At 40.8% G+C, this 21292-nt stretch overlaps 1 protein-coding gene across 5 annotated transcripts in view; it reads right to left on the minus strand.

Moving 5' to 3' along the window:
- Positions 1-237: 237 nt before the first annotated feature.
- The window catches only part of LOC140729474 (protein phosphatase 1 regulatory subunit 12A-like), a 183198-nt gene continuing 162143 nt past the window's right edge, over positions 238-21292 (minus strand). For all 5 annotated transcript variants that reach the window (XM_073049250.1, XM_073049249.1, XM_073049253.1 and 2 more), the window contains 3 exons: positions 12114-12164; positions 5437-5487; positions 238-4707 (listed from right to left, as the gene is read on the minus strand). In XM_073049250.1, the coding sequence (XP_072905351.1) occupies positions 5450-5487; positions 12114-12164 (89 nt within the window). In that variant the 3' untranslated portion in view covers positions 238-4707; positions 5437-5449. The remainder of the gene's footprint in view (positions 4708-5436; positions 5488-12113; positions 12165-21292) is intronic.

Genomic DNA, 21292 nt, shown 5'->3' on the forward strand with positions numbered 1-21292 from the left:
AATGAGGAGCAAAAAGGACTCTGCTTAAATTGGATATGTACTAATATACTGTTTGCTTGCTTAATGTGGTCCATTATATTTACAGCACAGAATTCTGAGAAGGCTTTCCTCTATGAAATCAGTTCCATGGACATACCTTTTTGGAGACAGGATCAATAGCTTTAAAGTAAAACACAAAATTTGGAAGCCACAAGAGAAAGAGCTACATCAAAAGTCTGCATTTTTTTGTAAAATATATCTTTTTATTTTTGGTGCATATTGTGCTCAATGTGAGGAATGTCAGTGCTGGAATCAGACATATTTTTACTTTTAAACTTACTATCAGTATTATGTATTCCCGGATGAAACGCAGCATAGGTTAACTCAACGAAATCCTAATTAACCTTTTTAAAAGTGCCTTGTTTGGCTCTCACATAAATGACTTGGGGATTTCAGTTTTTCTCTTGAGCAAACTTTAAATGGAAATGTCCTCACAGCACCAGTAAACAATTGTCCTCAAATCTTATAACATTTCCTGAAAAATAAATTCAATGGATACAACTTAATTTGACTAACAGTCTTCATCGAGTGTCAGCACTTAGTGTTGACATCCTTGAATCATATGAAAGGGGGAACTTCAGTATCCTTTTTGTATGGGCTAGATTTAGTTTAACTCTAAAGGCAAAAGGGTAGTGTCTGCTCCATGACACTGAGTATCAACTATAAGTGGAATATTTCAGAACTTCTGCTTTTATAGTCATGTTAAGTACTGTATCTGAGTACAGAAGTACCTAAAACAGTGTGTGTCCAATTGCTCACCTTGTCTGTCAAGCACTATGGAAATTGAACCCAATGGAGGTTCTCAACCAGGCCAACAGTCAAGTTATATTGTGAAGAGGTTTAATCGAAATAATTGGGGGGTGGGTATGAGTTGGGGAAAACTAACCTATAGGAAATAAAAGGGGCTTCAGAGAGTTCAAGACTAAGGATTGGGATGAAAGGTCTTTTTTTCAACCCCAAGATTAAGTGGCAAATTACGCCTGAGGTTGAATGCTGCGTGAGAATGAGGACTCTTTACTGGGAATTCATTGACCTGAGAGTAAATCACAAGTATAAAAGCGAAGGGTGAAGTTTGGTAGTGAAGATACAGCCTGAGAGCCACGTAGCTTGTAATGGAAAGTCATTACGACACTTCACAAATGAAGCTTGTCTCTCTCTCCATTTTATCGACAAAAAAAAAATCGACTTCCAACCATTGGTCGATGTGAATTAGTCTGACACAATTTTCTTTTAAATATTAACATAAAAATGTACAAGAATATATAGTTTACATTTGAAAGGCAGGTGAAATATATAGAACTGGTTTCAAACACATCTGTGGCTTTTATACAACAAGAATTTGTGCAATTTGCAGGCAAGCATATAGTAAAGTAACTTATACATTATTGCATAAACGATAAACACAGCATTATTGCACAAGTGATGCAGTATGTGTAGTGTTTACCCACCCGATACACATAGCATAAAGGAAGCCCTGAACCCATTTCTCCTCGGCTTTTCCAAATGTGCTGATCTCTGAATCTTGGATTTCCAATGGCAGATGTAAGCACAGATATCTACTCAAGTTGTCTAACCAGGACAGACAAGGGAAACACTCTCATCCAATTCTTCTGACGTTTCTCTCCTCTGCCTAATGCCAACATGTCCACTAACACAGTGCCACTATGAATGGTTTGAGTTTATATTGAACAAGTACATGAAAACAGCTGGCCTCCTAATGATACAAAAATAGAAAAGTTACTGAGTACTTTATATGTAGCTGTGATTTAAAATTATTCAGTTTTTCTGTGGAACCCATTTAAAGGGCAAAATGGTTATCTTTTTAATAAACCACCCTCCCAGTAATAGGGCCCTTCACAGCATCTGGACATTCCAACTCCTGCTGACCTCGAAATATAATGCATAAAAATGGTAGAAAATCATATTGTGCATCTCGCAAACAGTGAGCTAATAGATAATAATGCCTAAAATCACAACACCTCCGGAACTATGGGACTTCTCAGCCAAATTGACCTTGACCTCTTGTCAATTAAGTTTTCCAGCAGATTTTGAATAGTACAAATAGACAGTGAATGTTCCAACCTACAGTGAAAATTTACCAGCCAAAGGATGAATGAGGCATCAGGACTCATTATAGATATATTCAGTACAGTTCTGAAGTCTGAGTGCTGTAGACAACTGAGACATTTGGGTAATGCATATACTGTAGTTTCTTGAGGCAGCAACATCCAGTCCTCTTGATGGACCACTTTCTAAATCTGATCCTCAGAAGATTAAAGGTTACATTCTAATTTCCTACGCCAACTTGCCAAAGGAGATAAATTTACGTAAGTGCTAAGGAATTCACGGGGTTGTTAAATTATATACTTTGGTTCAATGGTTAGCATTCTGTTTGCAGTAAGAGACTCTTCAGTGGAATACATGGTGTCTACTTGGATACTTATCACAAGAGACTGCAAAATAAAAGTGTGATGGCTTCTGAAGTGGAAGGTAAACAATGAGGAGCATTACCTTTTGCAGAAATCCCTGCAAAAGCTCTGACTACCAAACATCAGTGCATCGGATAGTATAATCTGATAAACCTTTCACAAATTATGAACAGTGGCCTTGAAGCCGTTTAATCAAATCACTGCCTTACTAAGTGTAGCCAGGGGGAATCCAGGCAAAACTGAGGGACTCCCCAACATAAGTAGAGCATTAATTTGGAAAACTGATCATTAGTGCCCACTACAAATACAGGAAAGAACAAACAAAATTAATACTCTTGCATAGATTATTCTTAAACTGCAGCAGCTCTTTTCCAGAGATTTTTTTTTGTTCAAGTTCCACTTGAGGAGCTGAAACTACAGCCTTGGCTGAAATTCTGCAGTATTAAGTGACTGTTGGAAGGGCCAGCTGATAGAAGAAAAGTTGACTCAAATCCACTTCCTATTCCAGTAGACTGGGTGGAAACTTAGATTCAAAGAGAAGTACTGTGTTTTTATTGATGCCCCAGTCAACATTCTTTTTTCAGCCATCACTAAAAACAAATTACTTATAATCTGTCATACTTGTAGGAACTACTTGTGCCTTCGACAATAACCTTTATGTTCTGGGAAATTTCTGAACGAAACACCAAAGTGCTACAAAAATACAAGTGTTTCTCAGAACTATAGCAAACTAGAAAAGTAATTTGCATAGGTAGGGGTTTTATAACATGGTATGCTGTATAAAATGATAATCTAAAAAATATATTGCCTCACTGTAAACACATACTTTGGTACCACGACTCTTTACATTCTGACTGTTATGTTTATATTGCGCATTCTTTTTTTTTGCTTTTGGCAAGGAAAGTGGAAAGAGCTGATAAATTACAATTGTTCTCTTTTTCTCTGGTACAGGATACAGGAAAGACGAGATTTTTGGCAAGAGGGGATTTGACAAATAATAAAATTAGGGACTTTCACAGTACAAGAGCTGAGGGGAGGCCGAGAAAATTAGTGCAATTTCAAATGGGAGAAAATCTTGTCTCAATTTTACAAAAGCATTACCATTACATTGCATACAGATTTTACCCCTTTTTACTCCCTCCTCATAACTGGCCAGCTCAGGAATCAACATCAGCTCTATCTGCCACAAGTGACAGCCAATATTTCAGGTTCTCTCCAATTCCAGGTGATTCCTATAATCATTTCTGCTCATGCAAGCCACTACAAAGTAACGCCCACATAACAATAACTGATATTAGAACTGTTCCTTTTAAAGTGAACCTTGCTTTATCACTGGCTCGGTTGCATACATTCCTGGCAGAAATTATTTCTTATTTGAGCTTTACTGTCCTTCTAAACTATCTCTTCCAAAACCAGTGGTAGTTTGGAACTAGCTTAAAAATACTCACTGGGTAATGAATATATGTGCAACACATTTTTGGGAAACAGGGTACTGCCGGAAAGTCTTAACTATATCTTTCCAAGTCCCGATTCTGTAAAACAGTCTGCAGAGGTCAGTAATGAACAACCCTATAGTAAGTTCCATGTAGTATGGAGGAACTGGTGAGGCTTTAGGTAGCTGGAAGATCGAAAGAATAATTAAAAAAAATATGCTTTAGTCTTTTTCTGTTTCATTCCCTTATAAAACAACTCAAAATGAAGAGCCTGTCAAGCAGAACTCTCCGTTCCATCTCTCCAATTTGACCAACAAAGTGTCCATTTCTTCAACCGGTCATGTACTACGAATAAAACAAAGTGCTGTTTTGTCATCGAAGTCACATGAGTGAAGAGTGGTCTTGTGTGTTGATTGGGACAGTTGTCATCATCAAAGGCTCTGGATTCCCATTACAACTATTCCTCACAGCAGTGCTGTTCCTCTGTGGTGTGGCTATATAGGTACCGGTTATGAGCATCATTTATACAGAATTCAATGAACATGCCTTTCCAAATTACCCACGGATGGCAGTCCAGGTGCTACTGTAATAACAATAGGTGTGGCTTGATTAGCAATCCCTCTAAAGAGAGGGTGAGGCAAGCGTCTGGACATGGAGACCAGTGGCAGTACACCCCATCACTCCAGAAAGCTTTGTGCAAGTGTTGAAGTGAAGACCAGTTACTTGGAAAGTTTGCTGATGACACGAATCAGTGCACCATTTTCATCTTTCAGTCTCTGGTTGTCAGCTCTTAAATCTGTTAAAACCTGCAGAGATATTTAAAAAGAAACATGCCTGAAATCTTTTCATTACACAAGAAAGCTATCAGGCCCATCAAACCTGACCTACTGTACAGTAAAATTATGGCTAATCCATTCTATCCTCAACTCTTCTGTACAAACTCCCCATATCCTGCAAATCCCTGATCTTTGAAATATTTATCTATCATTATCTTAAGTATACCTAATGTTCTGGCCTCCAAAACTTTGTGGTAGAAGGGATGGGGAGGGGGCAGAGAATTAAAGAGAATCACTACCCTTTCAGAAGAATTTTCTACGTATCTCAGTTTTAAATAACCCAGCGCCTTATTTTGCAGGTATGTAGTTACACTGCACTGTTCATGACTCTCCCACTAGAGTCAATATCTACCCTGTCAAACTCCTTTAGAATCTTTTATGTTTCAAAAAGGTTACTCCTTGTTCGTAGAATGATTCAACACACACAAAATGCTGGTGGAACGCAGCAGGCCAGGCAGCATCTATAGGAAGAATTACAGTGAATGTTTTGGGCCAAGACCCTTCGTCAGGACATCCTGACGAAGGGTCTTGGCCCGAAACGATGACTGTACTTCTTCCTACAGATGCTGCCTGGCCTGCTGCGTTCCACCAGCATTTTGTGTGTGTTGCTTGAATTTCCAGCATCTGCAGATCTCCTCGTGTTTGTGGTCATAGAATGATGCTTGCTTTGGTTTGAGCATTAACTAAAACACTTCATACCTTTAGTTCTTCCTCAAGTTCTGAGATTCTTCTTTCTAAGGCTCTCCGCTCCTGTTAAAAGAATTCAAAGTGAGTACAGGCATGTATGGTGTAGAGTCAGTTTGTAGAACTATGGGCTTATAAACCTGCTCAGCAAAACTAACTGAATATCCAAAAGCTATGAAATTTACCTTTCATGTATTTGAAAGGCATCTAATTTATTTCTAAATTAGAATCCGGTTAAACGCACAATGAAGTATTCCATTCTTTTAACATCACTCTTTGGTCGTCTATTGATTAACTCTTGTTTATAACTCCCCGTTACTGATGTGCATATTAGAATAGACCTTTATTGCCATTTCTTAAGACAGCGAGATTGCGGTGCTACTGCAGTCCATACAAAGACAGATATTTACTGCGGTACGGCTTAATTAAAACAATTATTAACACTCAAAGGCGATTAGCAAGCTGGGCCGTAGCGTTATTCAGCTGCACAACAGCCCTCGGACAGAAGCTGTGTTCAGTCTCACTGTCTTGGCTAAGATGCTTTTGTATCTCCTACCAGATGGCAGGAGATTGAACAGGCAGTGTCTGGGATGGGATGGGTCTTTAACCATAACCATATAACAATTACAGCACGGAATCAGGCTATCTCGGCCCTTCTAGTCCGTGCCGACGCTTACGCTCACCCAGTCCCACTGGCCCGCACTCAGCCCATAACCCTCCATTCCTTTCCTATCCATATACCTATCCAATTTTACTTTAAATGACTTTAAATGAAATACTTTTAATGATGATCTGAACGTGTCGTAGGCATCGAGAGTTGCAGATTGTCTCCAGATTTGGCAGTTGAGTCCCAATGATGCACTGAGCCATCCTAATCACCCATTGGAGTGCTTTGTAATCTGTCTTACTGCAGCACCACACCGTCATTTCGTATGTCAGTATGCTCTCTATCGCATATTGATAAAAGTTGGCCAGCAACTTTTGGGGCAGATTAGCTCTCCTTAAGCACCTCAGGTAGCATAGTCACTGTTCTGCTTTCCCTACTATCAAGGTTGTATTGATGGATCAGGAGAGCTTCTTGGTGATGTTCATCCCAAAAACTTGAAACTGGAGACCCTTTCCACTACCACATCATTTATGAATAGTGGGGCTTGGTTGGAACCTCTTGCCCTTCTGAAGTCAGTTATCATCTCTTTTGTCGTCTTGATGTTGACTGATAGGTTGTGCTCCCTACATCAATCAGACAGTTTCAGCACCTCCTCTCTACATGCAGATTTGCTATTGCTTGTGATACTGTTGTATTGTCTGCAAATTTGATGATTGAGTTTGTAGCGTGAGGACTGCAGCCATAGGGGAAGAGAGAGTAGAGAAGTGGGTTCAATACACATTTAGAGTAGAAGACATAGATCCTGTTGACATGATAGAGACAACTGGATGGTATATTCCTCCCAGGTTCCAGGGTCAGGGATGTCTCAGATTGGGTCCATGACATTATAAGGGGAGAGGGTGACCAACCAGAAGTCTTGATACATACTGGCACCGATGACATAGGTAGGAAAAGGGAGGAGGTCCTGAAGAAAGAACTTGGGAGCTAGGTAAGAAGCTGAAAAGTAGAAACTACAGGGTAGTAACCACTAGATTCTGCCTGTGCCACGCACTAGTGAGGTTAAGAATAGGATGATTTGGCAGATGAAAGCATGGCTGAAAAGTTGGTGCACGAGGTTTCAGATTTCTGGATCATTGTGATTTCTTCTGGGGAAGGTATGGCCTGTACAAAAGGGATGAGTTACATCTGAACCCAAGGGGGACCAATATCCTTGTGGGCAGATTTGCTTGAGCTGTTGGGGAGGGTTTAAACTAATTTGGCAGGAGGTATGGGAATTGGAGTGATAGGGCTGTTGGTTTATAAGCAGAAGCAGTGCGTAAGTGAGATGAGTTGCAGTGTAAAAGGGGACAAAATTGAAAAGTGTATTGGATACAGGATAGAAGGTATTATATTTGAATGCACATGGTATACGGAATAAGGTAGACAATCCCTCAGTGCAGTTAGAGATTGGCAGGTGTTCCTTTGCAGGCATCGTAGAGTTGTGGCTGAAAGATTATAGTTAGGAGCCTTTACATTCAAGGATACACATTGTATTGAAAGGACGCTCAGGTAGGCAGCGGGGGTAGTATTAGGGCTCTGTTGGTAAAAAAAAAATGAAATCAATTGCTTAGAAAGAGTGACACAGGAACTGAAGATGTAGAATCCTTCTGGATAGAGTTAAGAAACTGCAAGCGTGAAAAGACCCAGATAGGAGTTACACACAAGCCTAGCCAGGATGCAGGCTACAAATTACAATGGGAGATAGAAAATGCATGACAAAAGGGCAATATTGCAATAGTCATGAGAGATTTAAATATGCCGGTAGATTCGGAAAATCAGTTTGGTGCTGGATCCTGTGAGAGAGAGAATTTGTAGAATGCCTACAGGATGGCTTTTTAGAGCAGCTGGTGGTTGAGCCCACTAGGGAATCAGCTATTCTGGATTGGGTGTTGCGTAATGAACCAGGTTTGATTAGAGAGCTTAAAGTAAAGGAAGCCTTAGGAGACAGTGATCATAATGTGATAGTATTCACCCTGCAATTTGAGAGGGAGAAGCTAAAGCCAGATGTATCAGTATTACAGAGGAGTAAAGGGAATTACAGAGACATAAGAGAGGAGATGGCCAAAGTTGATTGAAAGGGGACTTCTTCGGTTGTCCATCAGAATCCGATGATGACGTCCATTCCTTTAACGGTGAGATCTTTGATGACTATACAGTCCTACCCTGGACCCATAAGTTCTATTGCAGGTGGGACATGTATATGTGGTAGTGGTGGTAGTGATGGCAACCATGGCTGCATTTCTCCTGGCTCTCTTCTGCTGTCTTCTGGTTGTTCTTTCCATCTTCAGAATATGAACCACATCCCTACACAGCTGTCACCAAGTGTTACGGTCAGCAGCAACATCCTCCAGGTCCTCAGGTCTGATCTTGCACTTCCTTAAAGCATTCTTCATCTGATCCTTATAGCGCTTCTTCGGCCCTTCAGCCGAGCGTCGACCATGATGTAGCTGGTCGTATTACACTCTGAGGGGTTGCCGACATGGGGGCATCCTTATCACGTGCCCCAGTCACTGCAACTGACGCTGGGTGATCACGGCCTCAATACTTCTGCAGTTGATCTTTACAAGTATTTCAGTGTGAGGCACCCACTCATGCCAAATAATTCCCAGGATGTGCTGAAGGCAGCTTATGTGGAAGCACTCTAAAGATTTGATGTGTCGGCTGTAGGTTACCCAAGCTTCATAGCCATAAAGGAGGGTGGTGACACAGACCGCTTGGTATACGGCGACCTTGTGGAGGGATGAAGGCTCCTGTTCTGAAAGACTCTACGCTGAAGTCTCTCAAAGGCAGCTGATGCCTGTTTAATGCAGCACTGGATATCGTTGTCAATGCCACTACCCTCAGAGAGAATGCTCCCCAGATATTTGAAAGATGGCACTACTGACAGCTTTTCATCACAAACAGTGAAGGCAGGTAGGGTGGGTGGGACACTGGTACTCCATTGGCAAACCACTTCTGTCTTGGTGGTATTGACAGTCAGCCCCATCCTGCCACAGCCAGGACAGTCTGAAGATCCTCCGGAGTATGGGCCACAGGAGCACAGTCATCTGCATACTGCAGCTCCAGGACCCGCTCTCTATGGAGTTTGGTGGTTGCGTGGAGCCTCCTGATGTTAAAGAGGTTTCCATCTAATCTGACGTACACTGCCACACCGCTGCTATCCTCAGTCTCGTGGTGGAGAAGCTTGGTAACACACAAGAGGAAGATGTTAAAGAGCACTGGCACTAGCACACACCTCTGCCGCACCCGTGTGTGTACAAGGAAGGGCTCGGACTCTTGTCCTCCTATGGTTACCCGAGCAGTCATCCCATCATGGAACTTGTGGAGGATGTTAACAAATTTATTGGGACAGCCAAACCTGAGGAGGACATCCCATAAGAGCTCTCTTTTCACAGTATCGAATGCTTTGGAGAGGTCGACAAAGGCCAAAAACAGGTCTTGATGAAAGGGGACACCAGAGGGATGACAACACAGCAGCAATGGTTGGAGTTTCTGGGAGCAATTCTGAAAGGTGCAAGACAGATACATCCCAAAGAAGAAAAAATATTCTAAAGTCAGGATTATGCAACTGTGGCTAACAAGGCAAGTCAAAGCCACCATTAAAGCAACAGAAGGCACATAATAGAGCAAAAATTAGTGGGAGGTTAGAGGATTGCAAAACTTTTAAAAACCAACAGAAGGCAACTAAAACGCCACAAGAGGGGAAAAGATGAAATACAAAGCTAAGCTAGTGAACAATATTAAAAGGGTATCAAAGGTTTTTGAGATATGTAAAGAGTAAAGGAGAGACAAGAGTAGATATTGGACCACTGGCAAATGACCCTGGAGAGGTAGTAATGGGGGTCAAGGAAATGGCAGCTGAGCTGAATAAGTACTTTACATCAGTCTTCACTGTGGAAGATACTAGCAGTATGCCAGAAGTTCGAGAGTGTCAGGGTGCAGAAGTGAGTGTAGTTGCCATCACTAGGGAGAAGTGCTTGGGAATCAGAAAGCTATGAGGGTAGATAAGTCACCTGGACTAGATGGACTACATTCCAGAGTTCTGAAAGAGGTGGCTAAAGAGATTGTGGAGGCATTAGTAAAGATCTTTCAGGAATCACTAGATTCTGGAATGGTTCCGGAGGACTGGAAAATTGCAAATGTCATTTTACTCTTCGACAAGGGAGGAAGGCAGAAGAAAGGAAATTATAGGCCATTTAGTCTGACCTCAGTGGTTGGGAAGATGTTGTAGTTAATTGTTAAGGATGAGGCATCAGGACACTTTGAGGCACTTGGCAAAAATAAGTCAATGTCAGCCCAGTTTCCTTAAGGGGAAGTCTTACTTGACAAATCTGTTAAAATTTTTTGAGGAAATACCAAACAGGATAGACAAAGGAGAATCTGTGGATGTTGTGTACTTGGAATTTCAAAAGGTCTTTGACAAGCTGCCACACATGAGGCTGCTAAACAAGGCATGTACCCAGAGTATTCCAGTAAAGATACTTGCATGGATAGAGCATTGGCTGATTGGCAGGAGGCAAAACACTGGGAATAAAGGGATCCTTTTCGGATTGGCTGCTAGTGACCAGTGGTGTTCCACAGGGGTCTGTGTTGGGACCACTCTTTTTAAGTTGTATGTCAACGATTTGGTTGATGGAATTGATGGCTTTGTGGCCAAGTTTGCAGATGATACAAAGATACGTGGAGACACAAGTACTGTTGAGGAAGAAGGGAGGCTATAGAAAGACTTGAACAGTTTAGGAGAATGAGCAAAGAAATGGCAAATTAAACAGTGTCAGGAAGTGCACAGGCATGCACTTTGCTGTAAGGAATAAAAGCAGAGACTATTTTCTAAACGGGGAGAAAATACAAAAATCTGAGGAGCAAAGGTTAATTTGCAGATTGAGTCATCGGTGAGGAAGGCAAATGCAATGTTGGCATTCATTTCGAGAAATCTAGAACATAAAAGCACATTTTCCAACAACAGTTCTTGGTTTTAATGTTAATATCCTAATATATCCTGTAAAAGGCACTAGTCCTATTTGTTTGTATCATCTAATTTTAAGGAAATAAATTCTGCACATCAACATAAATCAGTTCCTATATTAACAGAATGATTTTATTTAGTGTGGTTTCTTTCTACACTGAACTGCACTGACTTCTATCTAGATATCTAACAGTTTACCTTGTAGTTGCCAAGCAACTTAATTTAGAAAATAGCAACATTAAAAAAATGTAGCCCTATCTCAAATTTATTATCTAAATGGAAGAAAAGAGTTAGAAACCCAAACAACTGGCAATGTAAGAAATATGCATCTGCACTTTGCTTTTTGTCCTTTAAAACCACTATCCATATCTTCACTTTAGCTTTAATGTAAATTATCATAACTTTGTCACCATCATATTTCAACATTGTTTCACCATTTTCCTACAAAATTTTTTTAAAGTATAGGCTTTTTGACTTGATACTTAAACTGGCAAGTATACGAACTTGTTGACTTCAACCAACTTTTTAAGCTTGCGTCACATTTGAATGGCACTTTCCATTACCTTTCTACCACACAGAAAAAAAAAATCCCTGCAACAATCCAGAAAAGAAGATTTTCAGATCGGTTATGAAATGTGGGTTAAGTTTGTAAAAAATGTTGCAGCCTTATATTACTAGGCAACATTTTCAACCATTTCCTCGGTCCACGCTCAATATTATCCAGTGCTGCACATATTCCATCTTTTCAGCGTTGGTTCCCAGAAATATCCAACAATCTCTGCTGATTCTTAGAAAGTTCTCTATAATGTCAAATCTGAAGCCAGGCAGACTGGAAGTGGTTGGGTATTTTGGCTGACAGTCAAGATTAGTGACCACACACAATCTTTGATTTGCTACATTTCTCTGGGAGAAATTACCGTACATTTATAGGGAGAAAGTGTTGCAGTTTCCCTTCTCCTTTGTTCTTTAATTGCCTCTGCCCCTGAATAAATTGAAAAAACTGGCAGTGTTGTCAAAAATACTGTTAGAAATATCAGTGCACTGCATTCCTACAATTCACTTTGAAGATTCTGTACTCACTTTTTTCTCCATCTCCAGATGGGCGGACCTGTCTGCAAATCTTTCCTGCATCTATCAAATCAAAACAGAAAAAGATGGTTGTTATATTGCATTACTGAGGACATGAACAGGGACATTCCTGTTTAAAGCGGGTACACATGGGCTGATGATGCCTGGTTTACTAGTGAATGGGGAGTCCAAGGACAGTGTAATTAATGTGAAGTTTTATTCTGAAGGCAGAATGCTGCTATTTAATAGAGTGCAAGGGGAATACAGGGGGAGGGTGGTGGAAACACAGGGTCTAGGGTGTGAGAGGCAAAAATACCATCAGTTTAAAACTGAGAAAAGTGAAAACCACTGCCAATGTAATATTTGCCCAGGTGTATTTGAAGACGAAGCAGTGTTGTCCTACTACAACTTGTGACAGAAGAGTGTGCTTAGGGCAGAGATTGCTTTATTGCAAGGTACGAGTGTATGAAGGCAGGACTGCTGTTGACATGTTACAACAACTGAGAGCAGAGAGTGATATCAATGTATAGCAGGGTGAGGGTTAAAAGTGCCATTGAATTATTACAGGGTATGAATGCAGAGACTGATACCAGCTTATTACCTGGTAAAAATGTACAGAGTGCTCTTTGACTTATTAAATTGGTTTATTATTGTAACATAGGCTGGAAGGGCAGGGGGTACAGTGTATGCAGAATGCGAGGAAAAGGATTCCTCTGTAGCAGGGTTTGAGGGCAGGCAGTGCAGATGATTTATAACAGGACAGGAGAGCAAGGACTACAGCTAAACCACAGGACTGATGAGGAAAGTGTTGATTTATAATGGGGTGAGGAAGTCTGAGTGCAGAGTCCTGTCAATTTACTACCGAGTTGAAGTGCAGGAAGTGCAGATGATTTATTGCAAGACAAGCGATTATTGGCAGAGTCCTGTTGATATATTACTGGGGGTGTCATTGCTTTATTACGGTGCCAGAGAATGCAAGGGCCAAGACTGCAATGGATTTCTTACAGGCCAAGTGAGCAGAGATCACTGATCATTCCTTGCAGTGTGAGGGCCAAGTGGAGTCAGTCAGAATATTGATCTAGGACATCAGAGAGGCTGATGAGTTAGTACAGAACGCAAATCAAGAGATTTTATTTATTTGAGGGATCACTGGCAACTGCCCATCTCTAGTTGCTCCAAGCCGAGAGTGTGGTTAAAAACAAAAACACCATTGGGGCTGTACTCTGAGCCCACACAAAGCCAGACCAGGTAATGATGGGACGCTTCCTTCCACGATGGGCTTTATTTCAATTAGTCACAGAGCAAAGGAGTATGAATGAGGTACTGTGGATTTAGTATAGAGCGTGAGGGCAAATGGTACTGTCAGTCTATTAGAGTGGGTGGAGAGAGTGCAGTTAGTTATAACAGGGTTGGAAGATGGAAAACACTGACTTGGTAGAGCATACAATGATAAAGATTGATCTTTGTTATTACAGAACAGAGGCTATTGTTTATCTACACTGGGTATGAGCGCAAAAAGTACCATTTTTATCAAAGGCCCGAGGACAGAAATTCTTGTTGATTTTATACAAACTGAGGGCAAGGATTGCACTTACTTCTACAAGATAAGAGGTCAACAATTGTTCTCCATTTGATTTATCACAGGGTGCGGGACAGAAAGCATTGATTTACTGTGGGGTGAGGAAGACTAAGGGCGGAATCCTGACAGTTTACCAGAAGTGCTGTTAATTTCATACTGTACAAACAGTGTGATGGCAGAGATTTCTATAGATGTCATTATGGGTGTGAGGGCAGAGAACATCATTTATTTATAAATGCACGCAGCAGTGCAAATGCAGAGATCTGCAAAGGACTTATTACAAGACAGGTACAGGGAGTGCTGTTGATTTAGGGATCATGGTGTAAGAGGGCTGTGGATTTATTTAAGGGGTGATGGGGCAGTGGGTGCTGAGAATCTACTAAACGCAGGAGTACACAGTGGACACAGTGTACTGATGAGTTATTACAGAGTTTGGGGGAAGAGATTGTATTATTTATATGCATGATGTGGTATAATTGCCAAATGTCCATTTCTAAATGTCCTTGAACTGAGGAGGCAATTCAGAATTACCCACTGGTGGGGCTGTGGGCTGCACCCACACAATGGCCATAGTAGATAATGAAGACAAATTTTCTTCATGGTGGGTTTGTATATATTTATTACAGGACAGGGGAGAGCACACCCAGAGTATTGTTGATTTATTACTAAGCATGACACAGATGGTACCATCAGCTCATTGCAAAGTGAACAGGCAGAGCACTGATTTATAACAGAGTGCTGTCAACTTATGACATTTTACACTGAACACACTTGGAATATTGTATTCAGTTCTGGTCACCTCATTAGAGGAAGGATATGGAGACTTTAGTGAGAATGCAAAGATTTACCAGGATAAATGAGCTGGAAGATCTCGGGTCGAGCAGCATCTATGGATGGGAATAAACAGTCGACATTTCAGGCTGAGAGCCTCCATCAGGACTGAGCTACTCTTGATGAAGCATCTCAACTCGAAATGTCAACTGTTTATTCCCATCCATAGATGCTGCCTGACCTGCTGAACTCCTCCAGCACATTGTATGCATTGCTCTAGACTTCCAGCATCTGCAGTACCTCATGTCTAAGATTTACTGGGATGCTGCCTGAATTGGAGATCATGTCTTATGAGGAAAGGTTAAGCGAGCTATGGCTCTTTTCTTTGGAGTGAAGGCGAATGAGAGGCGACTTGATAGAGCAGCATAAAATTATGAAGGCATAGAGAGAGTAGACAGCCAGCCTTTTACCCCAGGGTAGCAATGGGCAATACTAGAGGACATCCATTTAAGGCGAGTGGAGGGAAGTTTAAGGGGAGATATCAGAGGTAGTTGTGTTTTTGTTTTTTTTTTTACACAGAGTGATGATTCATGGAATGCACTGCTGGGGTGGTGGGAGTGGCTGGTTCAGTAGGGATATTTAAAAGACTCTTAGATAAGTGAAATGGAGGGTTATGGGTTGTGAGGGATGGATGGGTTAGATTGATTGTGGACCAGATTCAGGTTCAGATAGGTGCTGAGGGCTCACACTGTGCTGGACTATTCTATGACTTTTTTTTTTTACAAGAGGCAGGAGTGCTATTATTACAAAATTCCAGGACAAAGATTGCACTCAATGTATTACAAGAAGGTAGAGGCCATTGATTAGGATGGGGTACAAAGGCACAGAGTGTCTGCAGGGTTCATTGTTAGTAAACATGAGATTTTTTTTCCCAAAGTGTGGGAGCAGACTCTTAATTTTTTTTAAACAATCCGAAGAAGTCTGAGCAGAAAATCTACAGGTAGAAAGCTGAAAATACTGTTGACTTATCTCAAGCAAGGCAGTGTGGTAATAAGAGCTCTGGTGATATTTTACAGGGTGCATGGGCAGAAAATGCAGCAGATTTATTGCAGGGTGTGCCACTGCTTTACAACAGCGAGTAAGGAGCATGAGGGCAAAGATGAGGGTTGATTTATTACTGGGCAAGAGTGCAGGGTGTACTGTTGTTTTATTGCACGTTTGTGAGCAGTGATCAAGTTGATTCATCGCAAGGGCAAAGATTGTGGGGGAGGATGTTGGAGAGGGCTGTTGACCAGGATGTGAAGGCAGAGATTTTGTCTGTCTGTTATCACTGGCAAACGTCCATCTCCAAGGTCCTGAACTGAGGAGGCAATTCAGAATTGACCATTACGGCATGTAGTCATGAACTGGCCAGAACAGGTAATGAGGAGAGCTTTTCTTCTCCGGATTCTGTAACCATTCATTACAGGGCCGAGAGTGCCACCGATTTAATACAGGGTTTGAGGACAGAGAATGCTGTTAATTTATTCCAGAATGCGAGAAGAAATAATGGTGTACGTTTATTACAGAGCAAAGGACAGAAAGCACTATTAATCTATGACAGTGTCAGGGCCTATCTATAGGGAAGAATTGGTCTTGATTTATTACCGGTTTTTATTACAGGCCGTGTGAGCTGATCCTACAGTTGTGAGGACAGAGTATGCTACTGATTTATTACTGTGCGTGGGTGACGACTACCGATGTCATCACCCAATGAGAGCTCACAATTTATCTCAGACTGTGAGGACAGAGAATGCTGTTGATATAGTTTAAGAACTTGTGGTGTAATAATCATTGACTGGTGGACAATTGGACACTTTGGCTCGGCATGCTCTGTCAGAACAGGAGGTCCATTGTGCGGTACCAGTCTTATTGATTCATTAAAAATGCAGAAGGAAGACATTTAATCAATTATGTTTAAATCAGATCACAAATTGTTGTTCAAATGGCACTTCAAACACTAAGCTTGATTACTTTTGGATGAAGTTTAGGTAGATTACAAAAACATCACTGAAACAGCTTTATGATTAAGTTGAAAGAATCAACATGGGGCAATTCATGAAAAGTTAACTAAATTAATGGCAAAAATAGAAATGAATGAAACGTGAAGTAACCAAGATTGATAATTAGCGCAAGTCACTATTGGGCTAACACAGGTGGGCAACAGGAAAAAAAAATTGTCCATCTCTCCCACAAATAAAGTGTGAGACAAAGCCAGTAGAGAGAAACTCAGCTCAGAATGTCGTTGAATGGAATTAAGAAACAGTAAGGAATTGAAAATATAGTGCATACAGTAGTTCCTTAATGATAAAAGTAATGTACGGGATGATATAAATCAGGGAGTTGCATTGGTAAATAAGGGTGTCGCAATAAACAAGGGAGATATTAATCTACGTATAGTCTGATAAAATCAAATTAATAATCGTAGTGTCAAAGGATGCACTCACACTCAAAGAACGGTGATAGAATTTTATTCAAACATTTAAGATGACTTCAAATTTATAACCCTGGATTCAACTGAACAAACTAAGGGAATAAGGAAGGTCTTAAGCATGAATTGATCTTAATAAGAGTGGGAAACTTCATTCAAAGAAATGTATTTACTTATTGAGATACAGGGTGGAAAAGCCCATTCTGTCCTTCGAGCTGTGCCACCTAGCAACCTCAGAGTTAATCTGAGCCTAATCGCGAAACAATTTTCACTGAACAACTGGTAAACACAAAGTACACTGCAGATGCTGTGGTCAAATCAACACGTACAAACACGCTGGAGGAACTCAGCAGGTCAGGCAGCATCCGTGGAAATGAGCAGTCAATGTTTCGGGCCGAGGGTCTGCTCATTTCCACAGATGCTGTCCGATCTGCTGAGTTCCTCCAGCGTGTTTCTACATGTTGAACTTACCAACTGGGAAGTCTTTGAACCGGTGGGGGAATCTAGAGCACCCAGAAGAAACCCATGTGATCACAGGGAGAACACAGAAACTCCTTACAAACAGCGGTGGGAATTAACCCGAGTCGCCCTGACTGTAAAGCATTGTGCTAACCACTATGCTACCACTCTGCCCCGATGACAGCAAACATGAATTTGCTAACACTGGAGGAACTGATGCAGTTTACAAATATATGTATTCCTCTTTAGGGAGAGAAACACAATAGGAAAAGTAGAATGAGAGTTATTTAGTGAGAAGCATAAAAACTTCTTCTGTAATATTCTTCTGTAGATATACAAAACAGGAAGAAATACATTGGGGTATTAAGCATCTTATGTCTGTCTTCCTAGGGGAAAACACAGCCACTAAGGTCTAGAGTGAATGTAAAGCTCCAATAATTATTAGTTAAATGTAGAAAATTTAGGACTGAAAGCTAATAAATGTAAAGTCTGATGACCTATAACCCAAATTTTTTAAGTTATTGCTATAGAACTAATGGATGCACTAGATACGAAGAGTAAATGTCATTGTCCAAAGTTCCATAGATCGTAAGGATTGGAATGTAGCTAAGGTGCCCTTTCTGCTGGTTGAGAGAGAAAGAAATAAAATAGAGGACAATGGACCAGTCAGTCTAACATCAGCAACAAAGGAAATACTGGAGCCTGTGAGTCCACAGTTATTAATAAGGCACTTGGAAAATAGGATGGGCACAGTGAATATGGATTAATGAAAGAGAAATCATTTTTGAGGTTGTAGCTAGCACAATAGTTGAAGTAAACTGGTAATTGTGGTATATTTAAACATTGATAAGTCCTTTAAATAGGTGCCATATAAAAGGTTATTGAACATAGGATAGACGGTGGTAAGCACTTTGGCATGGACCTTAGGAAGGAGAGCAGAGAGTAGGAATAAACAGGTCACTTTTGGAGACTGTGACAAGTACTGAGTACTGGGAACCTATCTGTTCACAATCTGTATCAATGATTTCTATATAACTATCAAATATTGAGCAGACGTGGCAGATAGAATTTAAAATGGAAAAACACAAGGGCACCCAATTTGTAGAAAAATAGAACAATTCTTTAAATGATAGGAGACGGAAAGGTGTTAGTGTGCAGAGGGACATGGGTATTCTGACACATGAACAACTGAAATTTAATGTATAGGCTCATCAGGAAGGGAAGCAGTATCTTGGTGTTTATTTTTTAAGAAAAGGATCTGACTATCAGTGAAGGCATCTTACTGCACTTCTATGTGACACTGCCCTCAGAAGATCATGTATAGGTCTGGTGCCCAAAACAAACAAAAAGTATCCAGACTGTGAACAGATAGGTTCCCAGTACTCAGTACTTGTCACAGTCTCCAAAAGTGACCTATTTATTCCTACTCTCTGTTCTCCTTCCTAAGATCCATGCCAAAGTACTTATCCAGGATTCAAGATTCTTTAATGCATATATGTCAAACTCAAGGCCCACGGGCCAAATCCGGCCCGCGGTGGAATTATCTTTGGCCCGCGAGATAATATCTAACTACTATTAAAGCTGGCCCCAGTAATCGAAGCGCCTATGGCGTATGATATGGCTAATGCTGAGTTTATTCAGGTACCAGGTTTTCAGGGTTTTTAGTGTTTATTCGGCAGTCTTCTTCATAAGAAACGGAATTTGTAAAGTGAAACACTTTGTAGTTATAGCAGAGACTGAGACACATGAGAGCAGGCTGAAAAAACGGAGGCAACGAAATCTGCGTTCGCACGTGTCCTACTGATCCGGCCCGCATGAAGCTGCATTTTGCTCAATCCGGCCCGTGACCTAAAATGAGTTTGACACCCCTGCTTTAATGTCACTTCCAGTGCACAAGTGTAAAGGAGAATGAAGTAATTGTTACTCCGGCTCCGATGTAGCACAAAGCAAAACACATAAGATAATTACATAATAATAGCAGTAAATATAAATACATAACAGCTTATGTACATAGATTGATTGTATGTTCCTTTCAGTGGATGGTTAGGTGACAGCATGTATGCAAAGCCATCAAGAACACATTGGTGTTAACTCCCAAGATTTACAAAAATATCATCCCATTACATTTTATTCGGTTTGTTGTAATCAATGGTGCATATTGGCAGGACAGACGTCAAATTCAGAGTAGCAACCCTGAAATTTCAATTAACAATCTGTTGCTGAAAGATCAGATCACAAGATAACAACTATGGAAGTTAAATTTTTTTATATTCTAGAATTTAAGAAAAGTAAAGAAAAGCATGCAAAACGACCCAAATATTCTAAAAACAATTCAATTCACCAAGGCTTTTCAGAAATATTAGTCTACCAACCTTACCCGATTTTGAAGATCTACAGAAATGTGGTTGACTTTTAGCTGGCCTCAGGAATGCCCTAGTAAGTTAATTGTATTAAACTCACATATTAACAAAAATATTTTTTTAAGAAAACACTCCACATCAACCTTGGCACTGAAATTCAGACTGGTCAAGCAACAGCTTCATATACTTGTATTCACAGGATCCTATTGTATATGTGTATTTATGAAATTCCATTTTAAAGGCATACTTCCAGCTTCTTCATCAGAACTCCTGGATACATCCTGACTATCGGTAGGACAAACTGGAGGTGGCGGTTGAGTGGTATTCAGACAGATAAATCCTCAACATTGACATCAGATCCCAGGCTGTCTCATGGCATCAAGTCAAACATGGACAAGGAAATCTGATTATGAACACATTGCGCCTCCGCGTTGTACAACATTTCAGAAAATTTGTTGTAGATAGCAAGGCAACACAATGTTGCAAGGAACTTCAGTGTCCATCACCAAGAGTGGCTTGGCAGAAACATCACTAATCAAACTGGCCAAGTTCTAAAGGACAAAGGTTCCAGACAGAGTCTACAGCAGGTAATGAATAAGCCAACACAAGGGATAAACTTGCTTGCCCTTGTCTGTTGTAGATGCACAGGTAGAATCTGGTTCTGTGACAGCACTGGCAGGAGTTACCAGTACGTAGTCCCTGTGAAGAACAAATCCCATCTTCACATTTGATACCCGCTACTGTGTTGCGTGGAACAACTATTATGCTAAATGGGATAGATTCAGAGCTATTTTGGCAACTGAAAACTGGGGATCCAGTAGGGGCCGTGGACTATCAGCGTTAACTGCAGGGCCTAGCATATTCTTCATTGATCCATAGCTACTATGCCAGGAAATCAACCTCGGTCCATGGAACAGACGTACACTCAGTGGCCACTTTATTATGTATCTTCTGTACCTAATAAGGTAACTAGCTCAGAGAATGTTCATGGTCTTCAGTTACTGTAGCTCATCCACCTCAATGTTCTATGTGCTGTGCGTTCAAAGGTGCGTTTTCTGCACACCACTGTGTAACATGTGTCTATTTGAATCACTGTTGTCTTCCAGTCAGGCCATTCTCCTCTGACCTTTCTCATTAACAAGGAGCTTTTGTCCACAGAACTGCTGCTCACTGGATGTATTTCATTTCATTCTTTTGCACCATTCTCTGTAAACTCTAGAGACTGCTAGATGTGAAAATCCCAGGTGATCAGCAGTTTCTGAGATTCACAAACCGCCCCATCTGGCACCAACAATCATCCATGGTGAAAGTCACTCAGATCACATTTCTTCCCCATTTCTGATGTCTGGTCTGAACAACAACTGAACCTCTTGACCGCATCTGCATGCTTTTAGGCATTAAATTGCTACCACATGATTGGGTGATTAGATATTTGCATTAATGAGCAGGTTTTCAGAATAAAATGGCCACTGACTATAAGTACCTAGAGAAAAAAAACTTAGTACTAACCTGGGAAAAAAGTGACACAGGGTGATATATATATGCTAAACAG

Source organism: Hemitrygon akajei, chromosome 6 (genome assembly GCF_048418815.1).
Source record: "Hemitrygon akajei chromosome 6, sHemAka1.3, whole genome shotgun sequence".
Classification (NCBI taxonomy): Eukaryota; Metazoa; Chordata; class Chondrichthyes; order Myliobatiformes; family Dasyatidae; genus Hemitrygon; species Hemitrygon akajei.